We start from the raw sequence: 22,441 nt of genomic DNA, 5'->3' as shown, positions 1-22,441 counted from the left end.
GATTCCAGCGGCAGGAAGGCCAGTGGGCCGGGCCGCCTTCTGGGCCCTGGGGCAGATCCAGCACGCCCCCTCTCAGCACCCACCCCGCTGGCCTGACCTGGACCCTCCTCCCCAACCCCAAGGGGGCCGAGGCTGGGCCTCCACCCCCCTCCTGACCCCATCATGATTCCGGCACTAAGTCCGGGGCCCCAGACCCCCACAGCCCTTTGGGCCCGGCCCTTCCCTCCGGTGAGCCTGAGCATCACAGACCTTTCCCCGGCCCCGTGCCGGCCACTCCGCGAACCAGACACCCCATGCCCCAGACCCCTCTTGTCTCCCACATCCAGCCCTTCCCAGGCCACTGACCACCACCAGCGCAGCCAGGACGCTGCCCCACTTCAGGGGTCTGGAGCCGCCCTGCCCTTCCTCACCCTCGGCCAGAGCCACCTTCTAAAGCACCACCCCCGGCACACCCTGAGAGCCTCGCACGCGAACCCCACTCGCCCAGAGTCTGGCCATTCCCTTCCCTGTCCCTTTAGCCTGAGAGCACACGCCGGCGCCTGAGATACTCGAACCGTTTGGACGGAGCTAGGGCGGGGCCAGGTCAAGACCTCCGGCCTCGACACCAGGGGCCTCGGTTTCCCCAGGGTCGCTCAGAGGGGCCGCACCCTGCCGTGCCCCGGGCAGATGCTCTGAACGACAAGTGTGCCGTCTGACCCACTACGGTGGCCACGATTTCTCTAACGGGACATGAGCGAGGAAGCGGAGAGTAGGGAGCCTCGTCCTCCACGAGTCACGCTCTGAAAAGTGGCGGCCACGGCAGGCCACGCTGGGTGGCTGCACTGGTGTGGGGGGTCAGGGACGCGGCTGCCCGAGGCTGGGGTGGGGAGGGGTACGCGTGGCTCCCTGGGTCTTTACGGGGTGAGGAGAATGTTCTGGGACTGGGAACGCACTCAGTGCCCCGTTGTTCCCTCTGCCGTGGTTCACTTCAGCTTAAGAAAGAGCGACGCGAGCCCTGTGATGCCTCGGAGGCCGGGTCAGAGCAGGCCAGCCCTGGCCGACCCCCAGCACCCCCAGCCCCGGCCGGCTCACTCCTCTTTCATGGGGCGCCCACAGACCCCCTTCTCACCCCGTCCCCTCGGGGCGCTGCCCAAACCTCCCTGGGACGGCGGCCATGTCCACCGTGGAAAGTCCTGCCCGTCGCGGCCAAATGACCCGGCTGCCACACCACAGGGGGCTCACTCCTCCGGGGGGGCCCCAGCACAGCCCAGTCGGTGAGCCCAGGGCTCCTTCCTGGAGGTGGCCCAGCGGCCCAGCCCACGGGGACTCGGGCTCCAGGGTCAGCGGCAGTCCTGGGCGGGGTCTTGAGGCATTGAGGAACCCCGGCACCGGCCTGCTGGCCCCCATGCCTGCCTGGTGACGCCAACAGGGTCCTGTCCAGGAAAGACCCTCGGCCAGGGGGCAGTCTGCCGAGTTAGGGGGATGAGGCCAGAGAACAGCACTGGGGGCAGCGGCCCGTGTGCCTGGGCTGTCGGGGCCGAGGTCCCAGAGGTGCCCAGAGTGTCCCACTGTGTGGCTCTGACGCTCCCACCTCCCAGCCCCCTGCCGAGCAAACCGCAGGATTTGGCAGGATTCTGGGGTTCCCGGGGCAAGCAGAGGGAGGCCACACTGCAGACAGACCCGGGGCTGGGGGGCCTGGGGGGCAGAGGCTCTCCACAAGGTTTGTCCGTGGGCCCAGACCTGGACGTTTCTTCCAAAAGGAGGGGCGTCCCGAGCAGGGACACTGCGGCCCTCCACCGGGCTTGGGACTCGTGTGGCCGGGCGCCTCGCACGCAGGACCCAGGCCCCTCTGCTTCCTGGCTTCCCCCAACTCTCAGAGGCCAGCCCCACGCGTGAGAGGACAGACCAGGGACTACAACGGAGCCCCAACTCGTCCGTAAGGGAGGCTCCCGTGTGGGGCCAGAGCAGAGGCCGGAGGACGTGGGCCCACAAACGCGGGCTCAGACACACTGGCCTCCTCGTCCCCAGGCGCCAGCACACCCACCTTCCCCCGCCCCGGCCTCCCAGGGCGAAAGCCACACCTGCAGGACTCACCCCCCGCCCAGGGGCTGCTGCTGTATCCTGAGCCGGCCCGGACCGCCACCGGCTCATCGGACCACAGCCCAGTGGGGAAACGGAGGCCTCCCCACCTCAGAAACTGACTCTGGGCCAGGGCCCAGCCCGACCTCATGCCCGCAGCTGCCCGGGCTCCACCCCCCGCCCCAGGTAAGAGAGGCCCGCGGGGCGCCTGGGTGGGGAGACTGGGCCCCACTGCCCCCTCCCCAGAGCCTCCCACACCTCTGGGGCCCAGAGGCCAGTCTGCTCACGGGCCGGACAGACGCGGGCGCCGCCTGCTGTGTGCAGGACAGAGGGTGGGGGACGGGGTTGCACCCCGGAGACGAGACGGGGGGTGGGGCTGAGAGGGAGGGCGCGGCCTCCTCCCTGCGAGGGACGCGCGAGTGTCCCAGGACGACCGCCAGCTGAGGCGCGAGCCCGAGCGACGGCCTTGAGCCCACCAGACCCCATGAGGACTCGCAGCTCCAAGGCCCACCCAGGCCACCCCTGCCAGGTGCCACGGGCCTGCTGGGGCGCTGCGGCGGTGGACCACGCCTCACGGGGTAGGCGGGGGCGGGGGGGCCCTTCCCAGAGCCGGGACCCCAGACCCGCCGAGGGCAGCTGGCGGTCGTTGCAGCCGGTGTCAGCCCCGCCCGCTCTCCCTGGGAGTCGGGCCTCCGACCTCCCCGGAGCCCGTGAGGGGGCCCGCGGGCTCTAACTCCCCAGGGTCAGGAGGGCCTGGGCCTTCCTTCCGGAGGAGGGGGGGCACGCACCAGGCACTGGCGCTCAAACGCACACGTGGACACGCGCACACGGCCACAGAAATACACGGACGTTCGTTCACTCTCACACGTGTCCACGTGTGCACACACTCCACCAAGCTCAGCCACCACACCCTCCTACGTGCTCACACCCGGTGGCGCGCGTGGGCACGCACACTCGCACACGATGGACATGCTCTCAGCAGCACGCAAGGGGCCGTCCAGGGGTGGCCTCAGGGGTTCCATCAGGATTCCGCCCCAGGACCCCACTCTGGGGCCAGCTGAGCTGCTGTCCCCGCCCCGCCCCGCGTCAGGCCAGCTTGTCACAGACACAGGGACGGAAGGAAGTTCCGCAACCTCCGTGTCTTCCGGTGACACAGGAGAAAACGCAGGCCTGGCCAGCCCCACCGACACCAGAGGCTCACCCTCCATGGGGCCCAGCCCTCTGGCCAGTCCCGGGACGGGGGGCTTGGGGGATCTGGCTGAGAACGGGTTACACGGGTGCTGCCTCCCATTCCCCTCTGACGGACACACTGGCTCCTCCCACTTGGCCCCAGCCTCGTCCACCTGTCCTGAGGAGACGCACACATCCCGGGCCCCCATGCCCCTGGGGGTCTGTGGGTAACACCTCGGGAAGACAGTCCTGACCATTTCGTTCCCCGGCACCCGCCGTGACATGCTGGGCACCGGGTCCTCCCAAGCGACCTGAGCTGGAGAGATGAGTCCCCTCTCTCTTGAGCGTGGCCAGGGTGGGGGCCCCTGGGGACAGCAGCTTGGAGGAGGCCAAAACGCCACCAGGCTCACATTTGCTCGGGCCCCCTAGTTCGCACCATCCTGGTGCCAGGTTTCTGCCCGGACCCCGTGCAGGGCAGAGTTGGGGTGAGGCTGGCAAGGAAAGGGGTTGGCGGGAGCACGGCTCAGGCCAGGTACATGCCCGTGGGCCCAGCAAGAGGAGCCCAGCTCTGCCTGCGCAGAGCGGGACCCACCAAAGGGCTGGGACAGCTCCCTCCAAGGCCAAGCAGCTTTGAGAAGCCCAAGCGCCTCTGGGCCAGAGACTGCGTCTTGCGGGGGGGTGGGGGGGTGACTCCTCCCAGGAAGGCTTCAGGCTTCTTCCCAGAATAAACGACGGCCCAAAGGCTTCACAGCCAGCATTCTGGAAACAACAAACAGAGACAGGGAAGGTCTCCACGCGTGGCCGTTGCTGGCTCCAGCGGGGCCATCTCCCACAGTGGCCTGTCGGGCGACCAGAGGCATCACGGAGCTGGGAATCTGGAAAAGTGGGGCCCCCGGCACTGGCCCAGGAGCCATGACACACGTAGCTGCCCAAGGGCTTGATCCCAGGGTACGCAGCAGATAAGGGAGATAATCTGTCCCCCCAATGGATAAGAGAGAGGCTCAGAGGGGCATTCACGGACGAGATCGCCACACGGGCGGCAAGGCCCCAGGAAGGCACCCGGCAGTCCGGCAGCTGCGCCCTGGATCGGCCACAGCGAGAAGCCAGTCCGCGAGCTCCAGGAGCCAGCACCGACCCACGAACCCGGGGAGACAGCAAAGACCCCGCGTGGCACAATTTGCTGCTAGGATGTGCCCTCGTGGGGTGACCCCTCCATGCGTGGGGGAGCCGGGGGGGCGGGAACGGAGTGGGACTGGCAGGGCGCGTGGGGTTCGTCCTCGGGGACAGAAGTGTTCTAAAATTGGTGGTGACGGTTGCGCAACCTGCACCACGGAAGCTCTGAAGGGCTGAGTCCTTCAGAGCACGGCCCGCATCTCGGTGAGACCGTCACAGAGCAGGGGGGACGGAAGGCGAGGACCGTCCGCAGCTGGGCCGTGAAAGCTCCGCGCCGTGTCCCCGGGGGGGTTACTGTCCGCGGAGTGAGCAGGGCCCACGACCTGCCACCCCACCAGGGCCATCCGGCATGAGGCAGCGGGTGCCGCACCCCCAGAGAAGTCGAATTCCTTCTTCCCGGGGCTGGGGGGTACCCCCGGCCGGTCTCCCACCAGCAGAGCCCAGCTGCCTGCCGGGGACCACAGGTGGACCCAGAGCCCCAGGCTGCCAGAGCAGGTGCCCGGCACTGCAAAGTCACTGCATCCCTCTACAGACGACCCCCGCCCCGCCCCTCCTACTGGGGCCTGAGGCTGGCCGGCGGCCCAGGGGGGTCCCAGCAGCACAACCCGTAGGGCCCCTTATTCAGGTTCATTGAGAACCGTCGTGCGGCAGGGACGGGGCATGATGCCCAGCAGGCCTGTCCCCGGGGCTGGCCGCCCAGGGAGAACTCCCTGACATGGGCCCGTGTCCTTGGCACCACGCTGCTGCCCATCCCCCACGCCACCCTCGGCACAGGGGAGACGTCGGTAGGGGCTGGGCCTGGGCCGCCGGCTCCCCCGCGCTCCTGGCCTGACTCACAAGGATGGGCTGGCCGTCTCCTCGGCCAGCTCCGGGCCAGCTGTCGGGGCTGCCCAAGGCCATGTGCCCAGGCCAGCAGGTGGGCGACAGCTGCGCGGCCCCTCTTCGTGGGGAAGGCGGAGGCGCACCACAGCCTCGCCAGGGGTGCTCAAGGACAGGCCCGGCGGCATCCTGTGGGGGGACCTGTGGGGCCCCGCCCAGTCCCCCAGTCCCCGGGAAAACACTGCCCCACCCCACACAACCTGTGACAGGTGAGTGACCCCTCGGCTGCCCAGAACCAGCCCCTGCACTAGCCCTGTCCTGCCACTTCCTCTGCCAGGGCCAGAGCCGTGGCCGGGGCCTCGAGGTTCTAAGCCCCCACCACACCCGGGGCTGGTGGGGGGACAGGGACCCACGTCCTTCCAGAAACCCGCACGTGCCCAGCTCTGGGCAGCTGCTCCCACGTGGCTCTGGCTGCTGATCTAACCCCAGGGTGACCATCAGGAGACGCCCCCCAAACCCCACTCTGGACCCCCAGGTGCCCTGTCTCGGCCCTGGCCCTGGCCCTGGCGGAGGAAGCCAGGGGGCTTGGCGTGGACATAGCCCAGACAGACCACCGGGCACTGGCTCCGGCCCAGCGTCCCCTGACCTCGCTTCCTCTGCCGGGGGCGGGGAGGCCTCAGGCCACCACCCTGCTGGTGCCCATTCTGTGCGAGAGGCAGGCCCGGCCCGTGGACACGCTGGTCCCCAGGCTGCCTGCACGTCGGTTCCCTCATGTTCTTCCCAAGCCTCCTCCAGGTGGATGCGGCCGCATGAGTGGAGGGGGGAGGCCGGCTGAGGGCGTGAGGCAGGCCGGGACCCCCCAGGGAGGGACTCTGGAACAAATCACGAGTTGGGGGGTCAACCACAGCCCTGCAGGGTCTCTCAGGACCCCTCCATCAAGGCCTTCCTCCCTCTGGATCCTGCCGGCCTCTCCCCACTTCTAGAGGCCCCCTGCGGCCTCCTGCTCCCCCGAACCCCTCTGCTTTCTTCTGTAACGACCTCAGCCACGGGCCCCAGGCCCTCCCCGAACGGCAGGACTTCATCTGGACGCCCGACACCCACAAAGACTGCTTCCAAACAAGGTCCCCGCCGGGCAGGGGTTACAGGGGTCGGTGGTGTATCCAGGCGCCCACTGAGATGGGGAAGCGGGTCGGCGGAGAAGTCTCCCAGATAAAGGAGGGGTGCGTGCACCCCAAGGCAGTGACCACCGGGACAGGGCCGGGACAGGGCCAGGCCAGCCCACCCTGGGAAAGGTTCTGTAGCCGGGTGACAGCAGAGGACCAGCCACTAGGACAGATGACTCTGTCCATAGGACAGAATGAGAGCAGGGGCGGGGGCGGGGGCCCAAGCAGGGGAGGCACGATGTGGCTCTCCACTCAGCCCGGACCCCCACCCAGGAAGCCTTCGTGCCCCCGCCCCCGGCCCCAGGGCAGCAGAACTCAACAGAAGAACGGGGCTGTGGGCGTGACACCCAGGAGGTCAGGGCCATGGGCGCAATGGGTTCTGGCGGGGGCTGAGTGGGCCTCACGGGTGGGACCCCCATGGACAAGGTGGCAGTAGAGTCCACACACGAAAGCCAGGGGCACCGGCATGCCTGATTCAAGGTCACCTAAGGCCAGGGAGGTGGTCTGGCTTCGGAGGGACCAGAGTCCAGGCCAGGCCCCTAGTCCAGGCTCGGTCTGATAGGAGTGAGAGGTTCCCCGGCGGCCGGGGATCAGGAGGCCACACTCGGGCGAACTCGTCCAAGACGCCCCCTCCGCCCCCCAAGGTGGTGACCCTACGTTTGAAGCAGCAAGCTCTGCTCCGTTCACAGGGCCACAGACCCTGGGGACCCTCACGTGACCCTTGGAGGTGAGCACTGCACTGCGTGAAGAGGTCGTGTGCGGGGGCACACACCGAGGTCACCTGCGTGTGCGTGTGTGTGCACGTGAGGCGCACAGTGTGTGCGAGTGTTTGTGTGTTTCCAGGTATCTGCGGGGGGGTGTGTGCGTGTACAGATGTGGGTGTGGGTCACATTTCCTCAGGGAGGGCTGTGTGCATTCGTGTGTGTTCACACGTGTCCTTGCGTGTGTGAGCCTGGGTGCGTATCTGCTTGTGTGGGTGCGGGGCCCTCGGGGGAGAAGCGGCCCCTCCGAGGGAAGGGCAGAGCCCGGCTGCAGAATGTGCCCAAAGCGAAGGCAGGGCCTCCCCTGGCCCCCTGCAGAGAGGGTCACGCCTCCCCTCGCTGGCGTGGCTCACGCCTCCCCTCGTCGCACGACATGGCCCACCCCAGCCCCTCCTGGGCATAAGGAAAGGAAGCAACGCTGGGCAGAGGCACCCCTGAGCCTGAGCGGGTCTGGGGGTTCCTGGGGAGCGTCTGCCTCCAGCCAGGCCCCACGGCAGCAGGCCGGGAGCAGAAGCCACCGGGGCTGAGAACTGTGGCCACGGTGCATTCGCCCTGGAGCAGGGCTCCCAGCCTGTCCCCCGAGTGCCCTGGGGGCACTCTCCCCATGGAGGCGTGTCCAGCCCTGGGCCGAGCACAGGCACAAGCCAGCAGCAGAGCACAAGCCCCTGGTGGGCAGGGGGACGGGGCACTGGTGTGCCGAGAGCTTCCCTGGATTCCCAGTCCCACCATCCGGTCCCCTGCGGCCCCGAGGCTCGAGTATCCGCTCTGCTCCGTTCACAGGGCCACAGACCCTGGGGACCCTCACGTGACCCTCGGAGGTGAGCACTGCACTGACTCCCACCTTCAGCTCCAGGCCCCCCAGGGTCAGGGATTCCGAGTTCTTCCCAGAAACCGCAGCAGCCTGAGTGAGCTCGGCACCCGCCCGGCACCCACTGAGGTCCCTCAGGCTTCACCTGGCCAGTCCCCTGCCTTGGGACACTCCTGGAAGAGAGGGGACTCCACTCCCTCGAGGCCACACCATCCCCTCCTCCTGGACTGGCCCCACCACTCCCGACCCATCCCACGGCAGCCCCAGCACCCCTCAGCTCTTGGCTCCCACCCCTTGCCCAGCTGGTGTCCCCCAGAATGGGGTGTCGCCTACGGGAGGCTGAGTCTCAGAGAGATGAAGGACTCAGCCCCAGGCCACACAGCACTGCAGTCGCGCAGCTGAGGCACCAAGAAACCCCGCACGGCCTCACATCCTGGGAAAGAGTCCGACAGCAGCCTGCACCGGCCCACGTTGCCCCAAGAGCACGCACTCGAGCCTGCCCCTCGCGGCACCCCAATTTTGCCCATATCTGAGAGCGGGTGGTGGCCCAGCTGGCTTCTGGTGTAGGTGCAGAACCCCCAGCCCCGGGCCTCACTTGAGCCTCCAGCACAGGCCCTTTCTCAACGTAACCACCACCATCCCAGTCCCCACCACAAAAGGAACCACCACCGATCCAAGAAGGAACCGTGGCCGGGCCCGGTGACTTTGTGAGGACGCCCCGCCTGGGCCCGGCCTCTCTCTCCACCCCTGACTGTGGGGCAGTCACGGAAATAAACTTCCCGATGGCCGATGGCCGGCAACAGGGGTCTGCCCTGCCCTCTGGGCTTGGTGGCCCCCAGCAGGGACTGCCCCCTCCCTGCCGCCCTCCAAAAGAACCCCTTCTCTCCACTTCGGGGACAGAGGGACGCCATAGAGCCCTGGGTCTTCCCACCGCCCCCTCCAGCACAGTCTTTGCTCACGCAGGGCCAAGCCTCCCCGGCGCTTAACCAGCATGAGGGGCTGGGAGGTGCTGGCCGCTGCCCCCTTTTACAGACGAGACCATGCCCGGGAGACTCCGGCGGGTGGGAGGGGGCTCTGAATGCCAGGCGTCCATCAGGAAGCCGGGGACCCCATGCTTGCTCTCCCCAGCACCCACGTGGGGACCAGCACGGAGCCCTGCACCCTGGCCCAGTACCCGCCGCCGCCAGCCAGGGCTGACCCTCCCACGGGGGACACAGCTCTGCCCTTCCCGGGCCGCCGAGGAGACCTCCCCTTGCGCTCCTGACAGCTTCTTTCTCCGTAAGTCACTGCACCGACACGTTATAATTACACGGACGGCAGCTGTTTACGCAAACACTTGCGAGACACGCAAAGCCCCTTGCTTCTCTGGAGTGGGGGAGGGGTTGGGTGCCCAGGACACAGCCCAGGGGAGGGAGGGGCATGCTGAGCCCCCCACAGGGCAGCCCGGGCTCCACATAGAGTGCAAGAGGCTGACGTGGGGGACAGCCTCCATCCCAGGGCCAGTCCCGGCACGCGCGCGCACACACACACACACACAAACACCCCATGCCTGCCAGTAGTTCCAAGGCCGCATCCTAAGGCTGGACCCTCACCTCCCAGCCAGCAGGCTGCCTGGAGCACTGGCCCTGGGCCACCTGGATGCCCGGATGCCGGTCCCCAAAGCTTTTCCAGGCCTGGGGCTGCTGCCCTCCAGCCCCCCGGGCCAGCTGGGGCTGCTGCTGCCCAGACTCTGAGCCATCCCCCGGCGACAGCATGCTCTCCCAGCCCTGGGACTCTGCTGCCTGGCAAGTGTTTCCTGAGGGACTGACACCCACACCCTAAACCCAACAGACAGACCTCACGTCAGCTCCATTCCCCCAGGAGCAAATGCCTTCAGATGGGGCCGTGCCCAGGGGACCCTGCGCATGGCCGCACACACTGGGCCCGGCTCCAGGCGGGGAGACCCCGGAGAGCCCGTCACATGTGCTCCCAGCTTTGTTTCGGCTGGATTAGCCTGTGCCAGAGCTCCGGTGACATGTGGGTGGGACTCTGGCCCCCAGGTCATGGCCCCAGGGCAGGGACCCCCCTCCCGCACTGGTGGAGGAGGGCTGGAGCGGGCCAAGCCCGGGGGGAAGAAAGCCCAGCCCCTCCTGGTAGCAGACGTTGGCCTCTAGCTGCCCCCGGCCCCTGTGGCCACCGCAGCTGCCCACCACTGCCAGGAGGCCAGGCAGCCACGGGTAAACACGCGGCTGGCGCCATCAGTCTGGCCGAGCAAGGCGCCAGACCCCAGGTTCCCCCTGGCCAGCTAGATGCGGCCACCTGGGCCTCTCCCGCTGTCCAGGAGGCCTGGGTACCCCCTGAGGCCCAACTCCTCCAAGCCTCTAGCCGGTGGGCTCTGTCCTGTGGGCAGCCACCTCATCCCAGCTCCCCATGTAGGCTGCTGGGTAGCCAGGCAGGGCTCCCGACTGGCTCCCAGCCTGGAGAGGGGCTTCCTGCACCAAGACCACAGACAGGCAAAGGGCTGTGGTGGCCTGGGACCCAAAGGCCACACTCCCACCCCTTCCAGGAGGCCCTTGGTCCTGGCCACCTCCTCCCCTGGACACCTGGGGCCAATGCAGGCCCTCCTGCCCCAGTTACCTGAGCCCGAGGCATCCAAGAGACTGGCCTGCACCTCCGCTGCCCACCCCCCCCCACCAGAGGCTTCAGCCGGGCCCCGGCAACACCAAGGCCTGCCCACCTCCACCGAGCTGGGGGTCTCTAGGGGTCCTTCCCGCCAGCGGTTCCTCCTGCCAGGCTCTGCTCAGGGTGGGGAAAGGGTTAATTTCCATGCAAAAGAGGAAACCGCGGCTCAGGAAGCATCACGTCTGCAGTGGGGGGCCTGGGGGGGCACCCCGTCCGGCTGGGGGGGGGGGGCTGGGGGGGCACCGCATTGGGCAGAGGGCTGGCCCGGGGCGCGGCCAGCGGACTCACCGGGGTCGACGTGCGAGCTGAAGGCGAAGCTGTTGAAGGAGGAGGACATGGCCGGGGCCGGCGGCGCGGCGGGCATCCCCGGCTGACGCTGCGCTCAGGTCGCCCGGGGCCCCGGCCCGCGCCGCGCCATCGCCCGAGCGGCCGCCGCAGGTGCGGAGCGCGCCCTGCCCGCCGGCCGGCCGAGCGCCCACCGCAGCAGCCGCAGCCGCGGGCCCGGGGCGGGCGCGGGGGCCGGGCCGGGGCGGTGCGGGCGGCGGCGGCGGCGGCGGCGGACGAGGCGGCGCCGCGGGGCTCCGGGGCTGGTGCAGTCCGAAAACACCGGCGGGAGCGCGCGCGGGGCGGGGGGGGGCTCCCTCCGGGCTTGGGGGGGGGGGCCCGGAGACGCGCGGAGGGGGGAGGCTGGGGGGGGCGCGGCCGGAGACGCGCGGCGCGGAGGGGGGAGGCGCGGAGGCTGGGGCAGGGGGACAGAGGGACGCAGGATGGGAGACCTGGGGACGCGGGGGAGGGAGGAGGCTGGGGGGCGCGGAGGCAGGAGGGGGCCCCGCGACGCGGGCGAGGCCAGGGCGGCACAGGCGGGGGTGGGCACCGTGGCACGCAGGAGGAATACGAAAGCGCGCGCAGGGGGGCCCGGAGGCGCGCGGGGGGCCACGCGCACGGGGCTCGGGCCTGGCACGCGGCCCGCACACGCAGGTTTCGGGGGCGGATCGGGGTCCGGCCAGGTGCCCTTGGGGCGGCGCCCGCGCCGGGGCGGGGGGGGGGGGAGCGGGGTTGTTTTGCACCGGCCGCCCCCGCTGGGCCACGCCGCGACGACCGGGGAGGAGGAGGCGGTCGCCCCCGCAGGGAGTGCACCGCGCCGGGCGTTTGGGGCGGCGCGGCGGCTCCGGGCACCCGGCGACCGTCACCCCCCCAGGCCGCGCCATCTTGCACGGCTGCGGCGCCCGCTGCAGGGGGGCCCGTGGGGCGCGGGGCGGGGTGGGGTGCTGCGGCCAACGCCCCTCCTCCCTGTGGCGCTGGGGAGCTGCGGGGTAGCGGGCAGCTGGGCTTTACGTAACTCGGATCGCGCTGGTTCATGCGTCCATTCATTCCGCGGAGTAGCACAGCCCCTGGCAGGGCCGCTGGGGGCAGCGGTGCTGTGGGGGCGGGAGGGGCGCTTGCCCCCAGCAGGGCTGGCAGGGCTCTGGGGAGAGCACGGGTGGGTCAGGGCCCCCCGCAGAGCCGTCGCCCCGTAGGGAGAGGGTGTCAGAACGTGACCTTGTCCTTCTAAGAGGGCCTCTTGTGTAGAAAGTACCTGATGGCCAGAGGAATGGTCCCGTGGGGTCCCTGAAGGGGCAGCCCCACCCCACCAGGGGCCTGCGGAGGGTTAGGGGATCCAGACCCTTCTTTCTGGCCCTAATGGTGTGAAGTTGCTCTAAGCAGCTTTGGCCCCCAGGCCGAGGTGGGGGGCGGTGAAGAAGCCACAGGTGGAGTGGCCAGTAGAGGCCTGGTCAGCGGCAAATTCTCAGACCCCGGAGGCTTGGAAGGCAGGAGGCTGCCGAGGGTGGGGTGTCTGAGGCCTGTGATCTGGCTTGTCCCCGCAGTCAGGGATCTCTGTGTCCAGCCAGAGCAGGTGCCCCACATACCTGGACCCCAACCAATCCAGGGGCACCCCTTAGGGACAGGCAGGGGAGATGTCCAGTAGCCCTAAGTAGCCTCTGTCCAGAGCCTCTGCACCACTGTGGCTGGCCTCAGTGACCAGGGTCAGAAGACAGTCCTCCACGCCAGTTCCCCTGTGAACACGTGTGCGCGCGCACCCCCCAGCACTCAGGGGCCCCTGTAGCAGAAGCCTCAGGCTGAGGATGGGCCCATCTCAGAGCTCTGGGGCTCTGGACCCTCGTCTGGGCTCCAGGCAGGGCAGGAGAAGACCCGGGGGGCTCCAGGTGCAACAGTCCCACCGCATCCCACCTTACTGACTCCCGTTCCCCCCCCAGCCCGCCCCCGGGGAGCCAGGATCCTCTGAGGTTTTCCTGGAACCCGGAGCCCTGCTGCTCCCTGGGCATGGTGACAATTGAACTAGAGATGTCCCAGATCCCTGCACCATTAGTCTGTTCCTTGGGTTGGGGCTCCCATGTGAGGCCCGGCAGCGAGCACTCTCCGCTGTCCGTCTGTCCCTTGGGGCAGGGAGGCGGGCGGGCGCTGGAATGCAGGGGAGGGTCTGTGTGCTTCCCTTCCTGTAGGCAGAGGCAGGAAGTGCTGTGCTTCTGGGGGCTCCTAGCCCAAGGCCTCCAGGTCCACAGGAGCCTGCCCCACGCTGGCATAAAGAAGCCAACGGGGCAGGACCAGGCTCTTCGACCCTGTGGTGGGCACAGCGGAGCTCCTTGGGGCCGGCCAGGCTGCCGCGGACTCTTCCCTTGGCCTCCGGCTGGAGGTCCAGGCCCTCGAGCTCTGAGAAAAGACAGGACAGGAAAGGACCCGCACACCAGCAGGAAAAAGCGCTACTGTGGGCAGGTCCTGAGTTCCGGGACCTCGCTTGTCCCGCGGCAGGGGCGGGGCGGTGGAGAGGCCGGTCCCGGTGCAGAGCGCAGGTGGGGCTGAAAGGGGTGCAGGGGTGGACCTGCCAATCTGGGGGTGACCGGTGGCCAGCCCACCCCAAGTTTCCTGCAAGGGCGACTTCTGCCGATCCTGGGATGGCCAGAGTCCTGAAACTATGCCCCACTCCTTCCCCTGACCTGCGGGGAGGCAGGAGGCTCCGGAGTCCTCCACGGCCACAGCAGGGGCTGAGCCCCATAAAGGGGGGTGCGGGGGTGCCACATGCCTGAGTAACCACTGGCTGAGGGGCCGGCCTGTCCCGAGGGGCGTGCACCACAGAGGCCAGGCCAAGCTTTGCTAGCACAGGGCAGCGTGGGCCCTAGGCCCACGGAGACCGAGGTCAGAGGCGAGATGCCCCCGGGCCTCTGCTCACAGAGACCTCCGGGGCAGACAGTGTCCGGCACGAGTCCTGCCTGCCCACGTTTAGGACGGCAGAGGGAGGGCACCTGTCCCTGGAAGGACCCGCAGGGGTGGGCCTGGCCGGGAAGGGGGTGTGACTCGTATGCAGGGGGGCGTGCGGCCGGGGAGGGTGCCCAGGGGACCCCCAGGAGCTCAGGAGTCGTGTCTGGCAGCAGGCCAGCGGGCACGAGAAGTGGGGAGACGTTTGGGTGTCACCAAAGCACTGACTGGGGCGGGGGCGGCCGTGCTCCGGGAGAGAAGCCGAGTGAGGGACCCCGTGTCCCCAACCATAGGGACGCGGTGGGGTTGAGCAGCGCCTGCCGAAGGGGCAGGCCGGGCCTTCCGGAAGACGGAAGACGCTTCTCCCGCAGGGCAGGTGGGGCGGGGCTCGACGCTGGGTCAGCCCCTGGGTGAGGCGCCTGCGGTCCGTGTTTTCTGATTCAGGCTTTATTCAAAGCGTCATTTCCCATTCCGCGTATTTCTTTTTTTAATTGAGGAGAAATTCATATAACATAAAACTCGTTTCTTAAAAGATTTTATTTATTTGACAGACAGAGATCACAAGTGGGCAGTCAGGCAGAGAGAGAGAGAGAGGAGGAAGCAGGCTCCCGGCTGAGCAGAGAGCCCGATGCGGGACTCGATCCGAGGACCCTGAGATCATGACCTGAGCCGAAGGCAGAGGCTTCACCGACTGAGCCCCCCAGGCGCCCCAAAACAAACCACTGTTTTCAAACATGAACAATTCAGTGGCATTTAGCACATTCAGAATGTGCAATCAACTCCTTACTCAGTTCTAGAACATTCTCCCCACTCCAAAACCCCATCCTGTTAAACATGAGTTCCTCACTCCTTCTCCTCCAGCCCTCGGCAACCAGCGACCCGCTTTCCGTCCGTGTGGATTTGCCGACTCCGGATGTGGCACACACGGGACCAGGTGCTGTGTGGTCCTCTGTGACCGGCTTCTTCCCCTCGCTGGGGGGTGTCCACCATGTCCGTGGCACACGGTTCATCCCTTTGGTGCAGAACGGCCTCCCACTGCAGGGACAGTGTGTCGAGGGGCGCTCAGTGCTGCCCGCTGGGGGCCTCGGGGTGCGTGCGACGGGTGTGCTGGCGAGCGTCGGAGGCCGAGTGTGTAACCCTCCACCGTCGGTCCTAGTCATTCCGGTCTTGTGAACTCAGCCCAGGAGCAGGAGACGTTCCCCTGGACAGAGACACGCTGAAGTAGCATCTCTACAAGCAAAACGCTGGCATCTGTTCGGACTCCACCCGCAGATGGCCGTCGGACATTTCTGGAACTTTGTCAGCTCAGTGGCCTCACACGAAGCTGCGACACAAGGTAGCGCCCAGCACATTCTGTGAATTCCCCAGTGACGTGGGAGCTACTCTCCCACGGAGAAGGCGGGTCTCAGGGCCGCGTCCACACTGTGCAAAACGACCGGGGAGATCCGCACAGAGAAAGCGGTGGTCGGGTGCTGGGAAGGGCTGCGCCCCAGGGTCTCTGCGCTGGTGCTGGATCATGGCTCCGTGCCTGAAGGTCCGTGGACGTGAGGGGCCTCCAGCCAGCCCAGAGCCAGGAGGGGCTCTCAGGGTGCATCCGTCTCTGTCTCCCCGTTCTCAGCCTGGAGACTGTCCTGCGAGGTCCCCTCCCAGCGGAGAGGCCAGCCCTGGCCGAGGTCACACAGGTCTGCTCCCCTGACTGCGGAAGTCAGTGTGGCCTCACGGGTTTCCTCCTCTCCCCTCACCTTTATGGCCGGCCCTGACACGGCTCTCCGGACCCCCATAGTGACCCAGGGACGAAGCACAGCTCCCCGGCCTGGAGGCTTGCTGGAGGAGGTCCCATTGTCCAGTGGCTTCTGGCGGTTTCTCGGACATGCTGGCCAGCCTGCACCCCCTGGGTGACCCTGGCAGGCCTCTGGGCCCTTCTCTGGGCCCACCACACTCCTGCCATCCTGTAAGGCCAGAGAGCAGGGGTGTACCTAATCAGTAGATAGAAACTTCTCCTGCTGCCCGGTGCAGTCCACTCTCTCCAGCCCCGCCCTGGGCTTGGGGAGGCTGGGCGCTGCGGGCGGTCAGTCTGCCCGGCCCAGCGTGGCTGTGCCAAGCGCCAGCGAGCCCCTGGGGGCCCCGAGTGCCAGGCAGGAGTGCCCGGGAGGGGCAGGGGCGGAGAGGACAGGTGCAGCCAAGCTGTAAACAGGCCCAGTGGCTACAGGTATAAAAGCAGGGGCCCCCACAGGCTCTGAGCACCCCCAGCCCGACCTGCCTCCCCAGAACCCTCGAGGGAAGCCAGGCGGAGGTGAGCCCTGCCCCGGGAGGGGTGGTTACGGGCTCTGGGCCCAGCCAGGGCTGCCCATGCTGCACGGTCAAAGCTTGCAGCCTCCTTCCCATCCATAGGACACTCGGAGGCCCAAGGGACCGAGGAGACCCCAGGGAGGTCCAGGAGAGGCAGGAAAGGGAGGGGCGGCCCCAAGGGAGCCCCAGGCTTAGAGGCAGCCGTGTGTGCCTGGGTCTGCCGGGGTGAGCACGAGGGCTTGTGTGCGCTTATGTGGGCCCCTGGGAGAGTGCTCGGAGTTGGGGAGCAGGGTGGGGAGGGAGGCTGAGACCTGCTCACTGACCTCAGGGCCCCAGGTGCTGAGTGGGGGACCAGGGAGCTTGGCAGGGCAGAGGGCCCAAGGCCAACCGACCCACCGACTCCGGCGGGCACACGAAGTCAGCTCAGGACCCTCTGGGACCCAGTCCCCATCTCATGAGGTCCCGTCTGCCGCATTCCCCTGCCAGCCCACCCTGGAACTCAGGCCCCAACTGCTGGGGCCCCGGCTCAATGACCCTACCCCAGCCTCCAGCCCACGCAGCATTTTTTTCTCATATCGGCGTGGATGATGGTGGTCCACAGGGGTCTGGGGTGGGCCGAGGTCCCTGGCAGCCTTGGGAGGGCATTCGGGGCACAGCAATGCTGGGGACAGGTCGGGGGTCCTAGCCAGGCTTTCGAGCTCAGTCCTGCTTCGGCTGTGGAAGGCAGCGAGCTGGGAGCAGAGAGGGGTCCTGTCCGAGGTGAAGGACGAAGTGGGAGCAGCCCAGGAGGCCGGGCAGAGGGCCACAGGGAACCGCAGGGCGCCGCACGGCTGACTGGGGGTGGTGCCTGCTATTCCCACCCCTGGCTGTGGCGGGACATGTCGGCTTAGCTCTGGGGGTGAGTGAGACGCCATCCCAGGGCCTGGACTGGGGCTATAAATAAACGGCCAGCACACTGAGGCCCCAGGCCCTGTCCCCACGCCAGCTCTGATCTCCGGCTCCTCTGCCTTCCCGTGGGGGGTACCCGGGAGAGCAGGGGGCTGGGACTGGGTGGGAACAGACACAGCCCAGGGCACCCGGCGTGCTCTGCAGACAGGACGTCCACTCCGGTTTCAGCCAGACCTGGCCTGGGATGTGGCCCAGCCCCTCCCTCCCGAAGCGTGGGACACTGGTTCTGGCCCGGCCCAAGGGGCAGGCGGGGCGGCCCCGGCTTCCAGAATGGAGTTCTGAGATTCGGGGATGGGAAGGCCAATCAGGGGCTCTGCTCAAGCCCTGTCCTGTGGGCCTCTGTGGCCCAGGTCTGCCCTGGCTCGCGGTTGACCACCCCCACCCCGCCTCCCAGGCCAGCCCCCCAGGACCCGGCTTTCAGGCAGGATGTGTGGGGGACCCAGCTCCGGGCCCCCTACAGGCCATAAATCCCTTTCCCCGGGACCTCCCTTCTCTCTTGGCTCCTCCCAAGGCCCTGAGAAGGGGCACGATGGGCAGGGGTCTCTCCATTTCACAGATGCTGACCCTGAGGCCCAGGACAGCTGTGAGGCACGGCCAGAGTCAGGAAGAAGGTCGTGGTCCTGGGCCTCTACCCAGCGCTCCCTGTACCCCCGGGCTGTCAGGTTGGAGCTGCCACCTTGGACCTGTGGCTTCTCTTTCGGAGGAGAGTGAACTCCCCCGGCCACTGTCCAGCCCCACTCAGGATGCACGGGCCACTGGGCTGCTCTTCCTGGTCATGGGGGTATGTTCCAGAAGGTTCTGCCACCCCATGAACTTTCAAGAGGGCCAAGGAGCTTTTGAAATAGCTGATTTGCCTCAAGCCCCAGAACACAACCCCACCCCGGGGACAGCAACCCGAGAGCCCAGCAGGTCACAAGGCACCGCCTTGAGGGCCCCAGGACAGCCTGGTCCCCACCTGCTGGCCCCTGAGCCTGCGACCAGGCCCCCACCTGCCTGGTTGGAGTCCTGGCCTGCCCCGGTGGCTCCTGCTTGCCACCGACTCTCCTTGAACCGGCAGTGACACGCAGACGTCCACGGGGCCTGTGGGCAGATGCCAGGGAAGGAGCAGTGACCCTCCTGGCTCAGAGCATCCGGGCATCGCTCAATCCCGAGCCAATGCGCCACGGGTGGCCAGTGGCCAGCTGGGAGGTCCAAGTCCGTCCGGTCCGGATTCTGGGAGAACAAGGCCCTGGCTGCGGGCCCTAAGTCATGGTGGAAGGAGGTGGGGCTCCCAGAGGACGTGGCTGAGATCGGCCTGCAGGGACAGAGGGAAGTGCCCGGCAGCGTTGACGGGTCGGACGGCGGCCACCACGGCTTCCCAGCAGAGCAAAGGACCCCGTGCTCGTCCCCTGCTCTCTGGGGGCCTCAGCCTTTTCTGTGAGACTGAAGTGACCTTCCGAGCATACAGCCAGCCAAGAGGGGGTTCTCGGGCACATCTCCCTCCAGGGCCCTGGACACCAGAGTCTCTGCACGGCCCCAAGGGCTCTGCATGCCCCAAGGGCTTCTGCAGCCCGGGATGGGGGACCCTGCTCAGGACGCAGGGGCTGGCACCATGTGGGGCTCTGTCTGCTTCGGTCTGAGCAGAGCGCCTGCACCCCACCCGTGCACATGCTCCAAGCCGCTCGCTGTCCACCACAGGGCCAGGATGGATGACTTCTCCTCTCAGATGAAGAAGGTGGCCTTGGCTATGGGCACGTCCCTGTCGGACAAGGACATAGAGCTGCTGCCCACGGACGTGCGGCATCACGGTATGCATACCTCCTCGCCAGCGTGGCCTCCCCGCCCCAGGCCCGTGGGCCCCAGAGTCCCTCTGCGGGCTCCCCTTCCCTGGGCTGAGCGGCCCGGGGACACACAAGGTGGGGGAGGGGGAAGAGCAGGCCACAAGCCTCCTGTGACCTGGGCCTGGCTGTCCTAGGCTCCTTCAACTACCTCAAGTTCCTGGAGTACATGCAGAAGTTCCAGGCCTCGGGGCAGCTGGACAGCGCCATCCGCCAGGCCTTCCAGACCCTGGACAAGGACAAGAGCGGCTTCATCGAGTGGAATGAAATCAAGTAACGGCCGGCGGCGGGGGTCGGGGTTCTGACCCGGGCCGGAGGCGGGGGTCGGGGTTCTGACCCGGGCCGGGCCCAGTCCGCCACACCACGCCCACCCCTGCGGAGACCTGGCACCCCCCTCAGGAGACCCCAGCTGGCCTTGGGGTACGTGGGGGTGGCCAAAACAGTGTAGGTCCATAGCACCGGCGCCAGGCCCAGAGACCCCTCTCCAGCTGGGCCTCAGTTTCCCTACTTGTAAAATGGGGAGTGAGCATCTTGCAAACCACTGGGCACCAGGCAGACACCCCCTCGGCTCTAACCTGAGCCCACCCCCGCCGCAGGTACATCCTCTCCACCATTCCCAGCAGCGGGCCCACCGCCCCGCTGACCGATGAGGAGGCGGAGGCCATGATCCAGGCGGCCGACACGGACGGGGACGGGAGGATTGACTTCGAAGGTGGGTCAGCGCGGCCGACGGGGCTGGAGGGACCTCGCAGGACCTTCCAGGCCCGCCCCTCCGGGACCCCACAAAACCGTTCAGTGTCCATCTGGGCACAACACTGTGTAGGCTCCCCCTCCCCGGGCACGGAGTTCACAGCCGTCTTTGCTGGGCGCCGTCCTCCACCTCGGACAGGAAGGTGTTGGGGCTGCTGAGTGGGGGGGAGGAAGCCACTGCGGGCTGCTCAGTGGGGGAGAGGTAGGCTGAGATGGCCACGGGCAGGCTTGGCTGGACAGGGGCAGGGGTCCGAGACACCCCAGATGGGAGTGGTCTCAGGTAGGGAGGGAGGTTTGAAGATCGGAACCAGGGACGGAGGCCCCCCATGGCTCCAGACGGTGGGGTCTGGTCATCTCACAGCGCCCCCTCCCCAGTTGCTGGCCCTGGCTCGGGGGATGACCCAGGACTCAGCCCCCCAGCCTCTCTGTGGCTCAGTTTCCCCCACTGAGAAAGGCAGGATGATCTCAAGAGCTCTGAAAAGAATTCCTGAGAGTCACTGCAGAGACCCAGTCTGTCATAAGCCCCCAAAAGGGGTTGCCTCATCTCCTCCAAGAGGGCCGTTGGGGGGGGCACAGGGCTCTGGTCGCTCCTGCTCCCCAGGGTCCTCTATGCCAGGAGGCCCCCTCATAGGGTGGGGCCTGCCTCCCCATTGGGTCTGCAGGGCTCAAGGGGCACACGGCAAGGGGACTATTTACTAGAAATCTGTCTCCTATTCTAGAATTTTCTGAATTGATCAAAAAGGAGAAAGTCCCAAAGAAGAAGTAGTGTACAGCCAGTCCCTGGCCGGGGGAGGGGCCCCGGGGCGCCGCGGGACATCGGCATGGCCGCCCGAGGAGGCCACAGGGGTGGACACAGCACGTGCCAGGAAAATGGAAGAAAAGCATCATTAAATGAACATCGCAGCCCGAGTGTTTCTTGGGGGCAGTGTATGAGCGGGGGTGGGGGTGGGGCCGGGGTCGGGAATGCGTGGGGCGGGGAAGGGGAGGCCAGGCGGGCAGATGCACCCAGCCCCCGCCCCTCTGTCTCCCCCTTGTCCCCACATCACGGGGGGCACCTGCAGCGGTGGGGTCCTACCGCCAGCTCTCGCCCCTCCCAGCACAGTGCTCTCTGTGTCTAGACCGGGGCAGGATCCCCTTCCCCAGGCGAGCTCTGCTAGGCTGCAGGGTTCATACATCAGCCGTGTGAACACAGAGTGGGGGCACCTGCGAGCCCAGGCTGCAGCTGAAGAGGCCTGGTCTGTGCGCTGGTCTGTGCCCTGGTCTGTGCCCTGGCCTGTGCCCTGGGTCTGTTCGCTGGTCTGTGCCCTGGGTCTGTGCGCTGGTCTGTGCCCTGGGTCTGTGCCCTGGCCTGTGCTCCGGGTCAGTCCTCCACCCCCGGCCGCCTTCGCCCACCCCCAGCAGAAGCCTCCGCGCCCCAGCAGTTGCCCACCCGGTGGGCTCCAGTCCCGTGGTTTAGGTGTCAGGTGTGGGCCGCGGCCCCGGTCCCACCTCTCTCCCGTGCTCCTGACCCCTGCGCCACCGTGGCTTCCGGACACCCCGCTGCGCGTGAAGAAGGCGTCTCGAACTTGCAGCGTGAGGCTGGGCTCCGCCCTCTGTGGGTTCCCGCCACTGTGCCTTCCCGGAAGCGCTGCGCCATTCCTGGGGCCCATCCGGCCAGGAGCTCTGCGGGCCCCCGCGCCATGCTGGCCCCACTCCTCCTCCACCCTGGGCACCGGTCCGGGGACAACCCTGGGTCCCCTTTCTGGTCCCCCATGTCCGCAGGGGCAAGGGCAGGGGCCCGTGTCACTCGCGGCGGGAGTGGGCTTCCTCTTTCAGCCGCTCCCCGGGACTCTGCAGCCTCCAGGAAGGAGGGGTCGAGGGGGCTGGACCAGCCGAGAAGCGATGGCACCGTCCCTCACGAGCACCCTCGCGGGGCTGAGCACCCCCGCCGGGCCGTGGCAGGAAAGGGCCCGACTCACACCGCCTCTCCTCCTCTCCTTCGCGGGAATCCCGGCAGCTTCACCCTCGAAGCCACCCAGAGCCCCACTCCCTGCCGCCCTCCTGGCCCCCACCCTCTCTTGCCCGGGGGACCACGGTGGTCCCCACACCGCCCTCCTGGCCTCCACCCTCGGACTGTCGGGTCTCAGCACAGCAGCTGGAGGCCCTTTAAAAACAGAAGTCAGATCTGGGGCGCCGGCTGGCTCAGTGGACAGAGCAGGCGACTCTTGATCTCAGGGCTGTGAGTTCAAGCCCCATGGTGGGCACAGAGCTTACTTAAAAAAAAAAAAAAAAAAAGAAAGCTGCATCCCTCCACTCAGAACCCTCTAGAGGCTCCTCTGTCAAGTCCCGTCCTCGGGACGCCCACATGTCCTGCTCCCCTCCAGGCTCAGCTTCGGGCACACGGCTCCCCCTCGGCTCCCCTTGCGTGGCCCTCCCGGCCTGGCGTGCCCCTCTGTAGCTTTACATCCGCGTGACCAACTCCCCTGTCTCCTTCCAAGTTTCTTCAAATGTCACATCCCAAAGAAGTCAGTCTGAAGCCACCTCCTGCACAGCGCGCTTGCCCTTGCCACGCACTCTGCATCTCTGTGCAGGGGGAGGGGAGGCGTCTTTCCTCAAGTGCTCTCCGTCTCCTGATATACCGTGATACTTATTCATTATTCGTATTATGAGCAAGAAAAGCGTTAAGGACATGCGATGGGAGATCTCCGGGAAGAAAAGCTTTGAGAGGCGAGCCTGATGTCGTCACCAGCTCCCCATCGGGTCTTGGTAACTATGGCCAAGAGGCTGAGAGCT

The 22,441-nt window shown here is 67.5% G+C and overlaps 3 protein-coding genes across 5 annotated transcripts in view; 1 reads left to right on the top strand and 2 right to left on the bottom strand.

Moving 5' to 3' along the window:
* Positions 1 to 11,083, bottom strand: part of AATK (apoptosis associated tyrosine kinase) — a 30,750-nt gene extending 19,667 nt beyond the window's left edge. Inside the window, exon 1 of the mRNA XM_045085729.1 lies at positions 10,902 to 11,083. Within this exon, the coding sequence (XP_044941664.1) occupies positions 10,902 to 10,977 (76 nt within the window). The 5' untranslated portion in view covers positions 10,978 to 11,083. The remainder of the gene's footprint in view (positions 1 to 10,901) is intronic.
* Positions 11,084 to 14,503: 3,420 nt separating this feature from the next.
* Positions 14,504 to 20,575, top strand: PVALEF (parvalbumin like EF-hand containing). Of its 3 annotated transcripts, none has more exons than XM_004748726.3 (4): positions 14,504 to 15,201; positions 18,780 to 18,889; positions 19,057 to 19,192; positions 19,516 to 20,431. In XM_004748726.3, exons 2-4 carry the CDS (start codon positions 18,787 to 18,789, stop codon positions 19,826 to 19,828), a joined length of 552 nt encoding a protein of 183 aa, XP_004748783.1. In that variant the 5' UTR covers positions 14,504 to 15,201; positions 18,780 to 18,786; the 3' UTR covers positions 19,829 to 20,431. The 3 variants fall into 3 exon arrangements, with proteins under 3 accessions (XP_004748783.1, XP_004748782.1, XP_004748781.1); XM_004748725.3 differs by lacking the exon at positions 14,504 to 15,201 and having other exon boundaries at positions 17,259 to 18,889; positions 19,516 to 19,631; positions 20,389 to 20,575; XM_004748724.3 differs by lacking the exon at positions 14,504 to 15,201 and having other exon boundaries at positions 17,259 to 18,889.
* LOC123393516 lies at positions 15,449 to 17,068 on the bottom strand. Its single transcript, XM_045085725.1, has 2 exons — positions 16,694 to 17,068; positions 15,449 to 15,814 (listed from the first exon to the last, which is right to left on the bottom strand). Exons 1-2 carry the CDS (start codon positions 17,066 to 17,068, stop codon positions 15,449 to 15,451), a joined length of 741 nt encoding a protein of 246 aa, XP_044941660.1.
* Positions 20,576 to 22,441: the final 1,866 nt, after the last annotated feature.

Source organism: Mustela putorius, unplaced genomic scaffold (assembly GCF_011764305.1).
Source record: "Mustela putorius furo isolate JIRA1106 unplaced genomic scaffold, ASM1176430v1.1 tig00000873_pilon_pilon_pilon, whole genome shotgun sequence".
Lineage (NCBI taxonomy): Eukaryota > Metazoa > Chordata > Mammalia > Carnivora > Mustelidae > Mustela > Mustela putorius.
Note: the sequence above shows the minus strand (reverse complement) of the source record. Positions and strands in the feature narration are given on the sequence as shown.

Coding starts and splice junctions, on each gene's coding strand:
- PVALEF (XM_004748724.3), top strand. CDS start 18,631: ATGCCCCAAGGGCTTCTGCAGCCCGGGATGGGGGACCCTGCTCAGGAC. Junction 18,890..19,056: donor CACGGACGTGCGGCATCACG/GTATGCATACCT, acceptor TGGCTGTCCTAG/GCTCCTTCAACTACCTCAAG. Junction 19,193..19,515: donor ATCGAGTGGAATGAAATCAA/GTAACGGCCGGC, acceptor CCCCCGCCGCAG/GTACATCCTCTCCACCATTC.
- LOC123393516 (XM_045085725.1), bottom strand. CDS start 17,068: ATGGCGTCTCACTCACCCCCAGAGCTAAGCCGACATGTCCCGCCACAG. Junction 15,815..16,693: donor TGCGTGGGCTGGAGGCTGGG/GTAGGGTCATTG, acceptor CTGGCCTTACAG/GATGGCAGGAGTGTGGTGGG.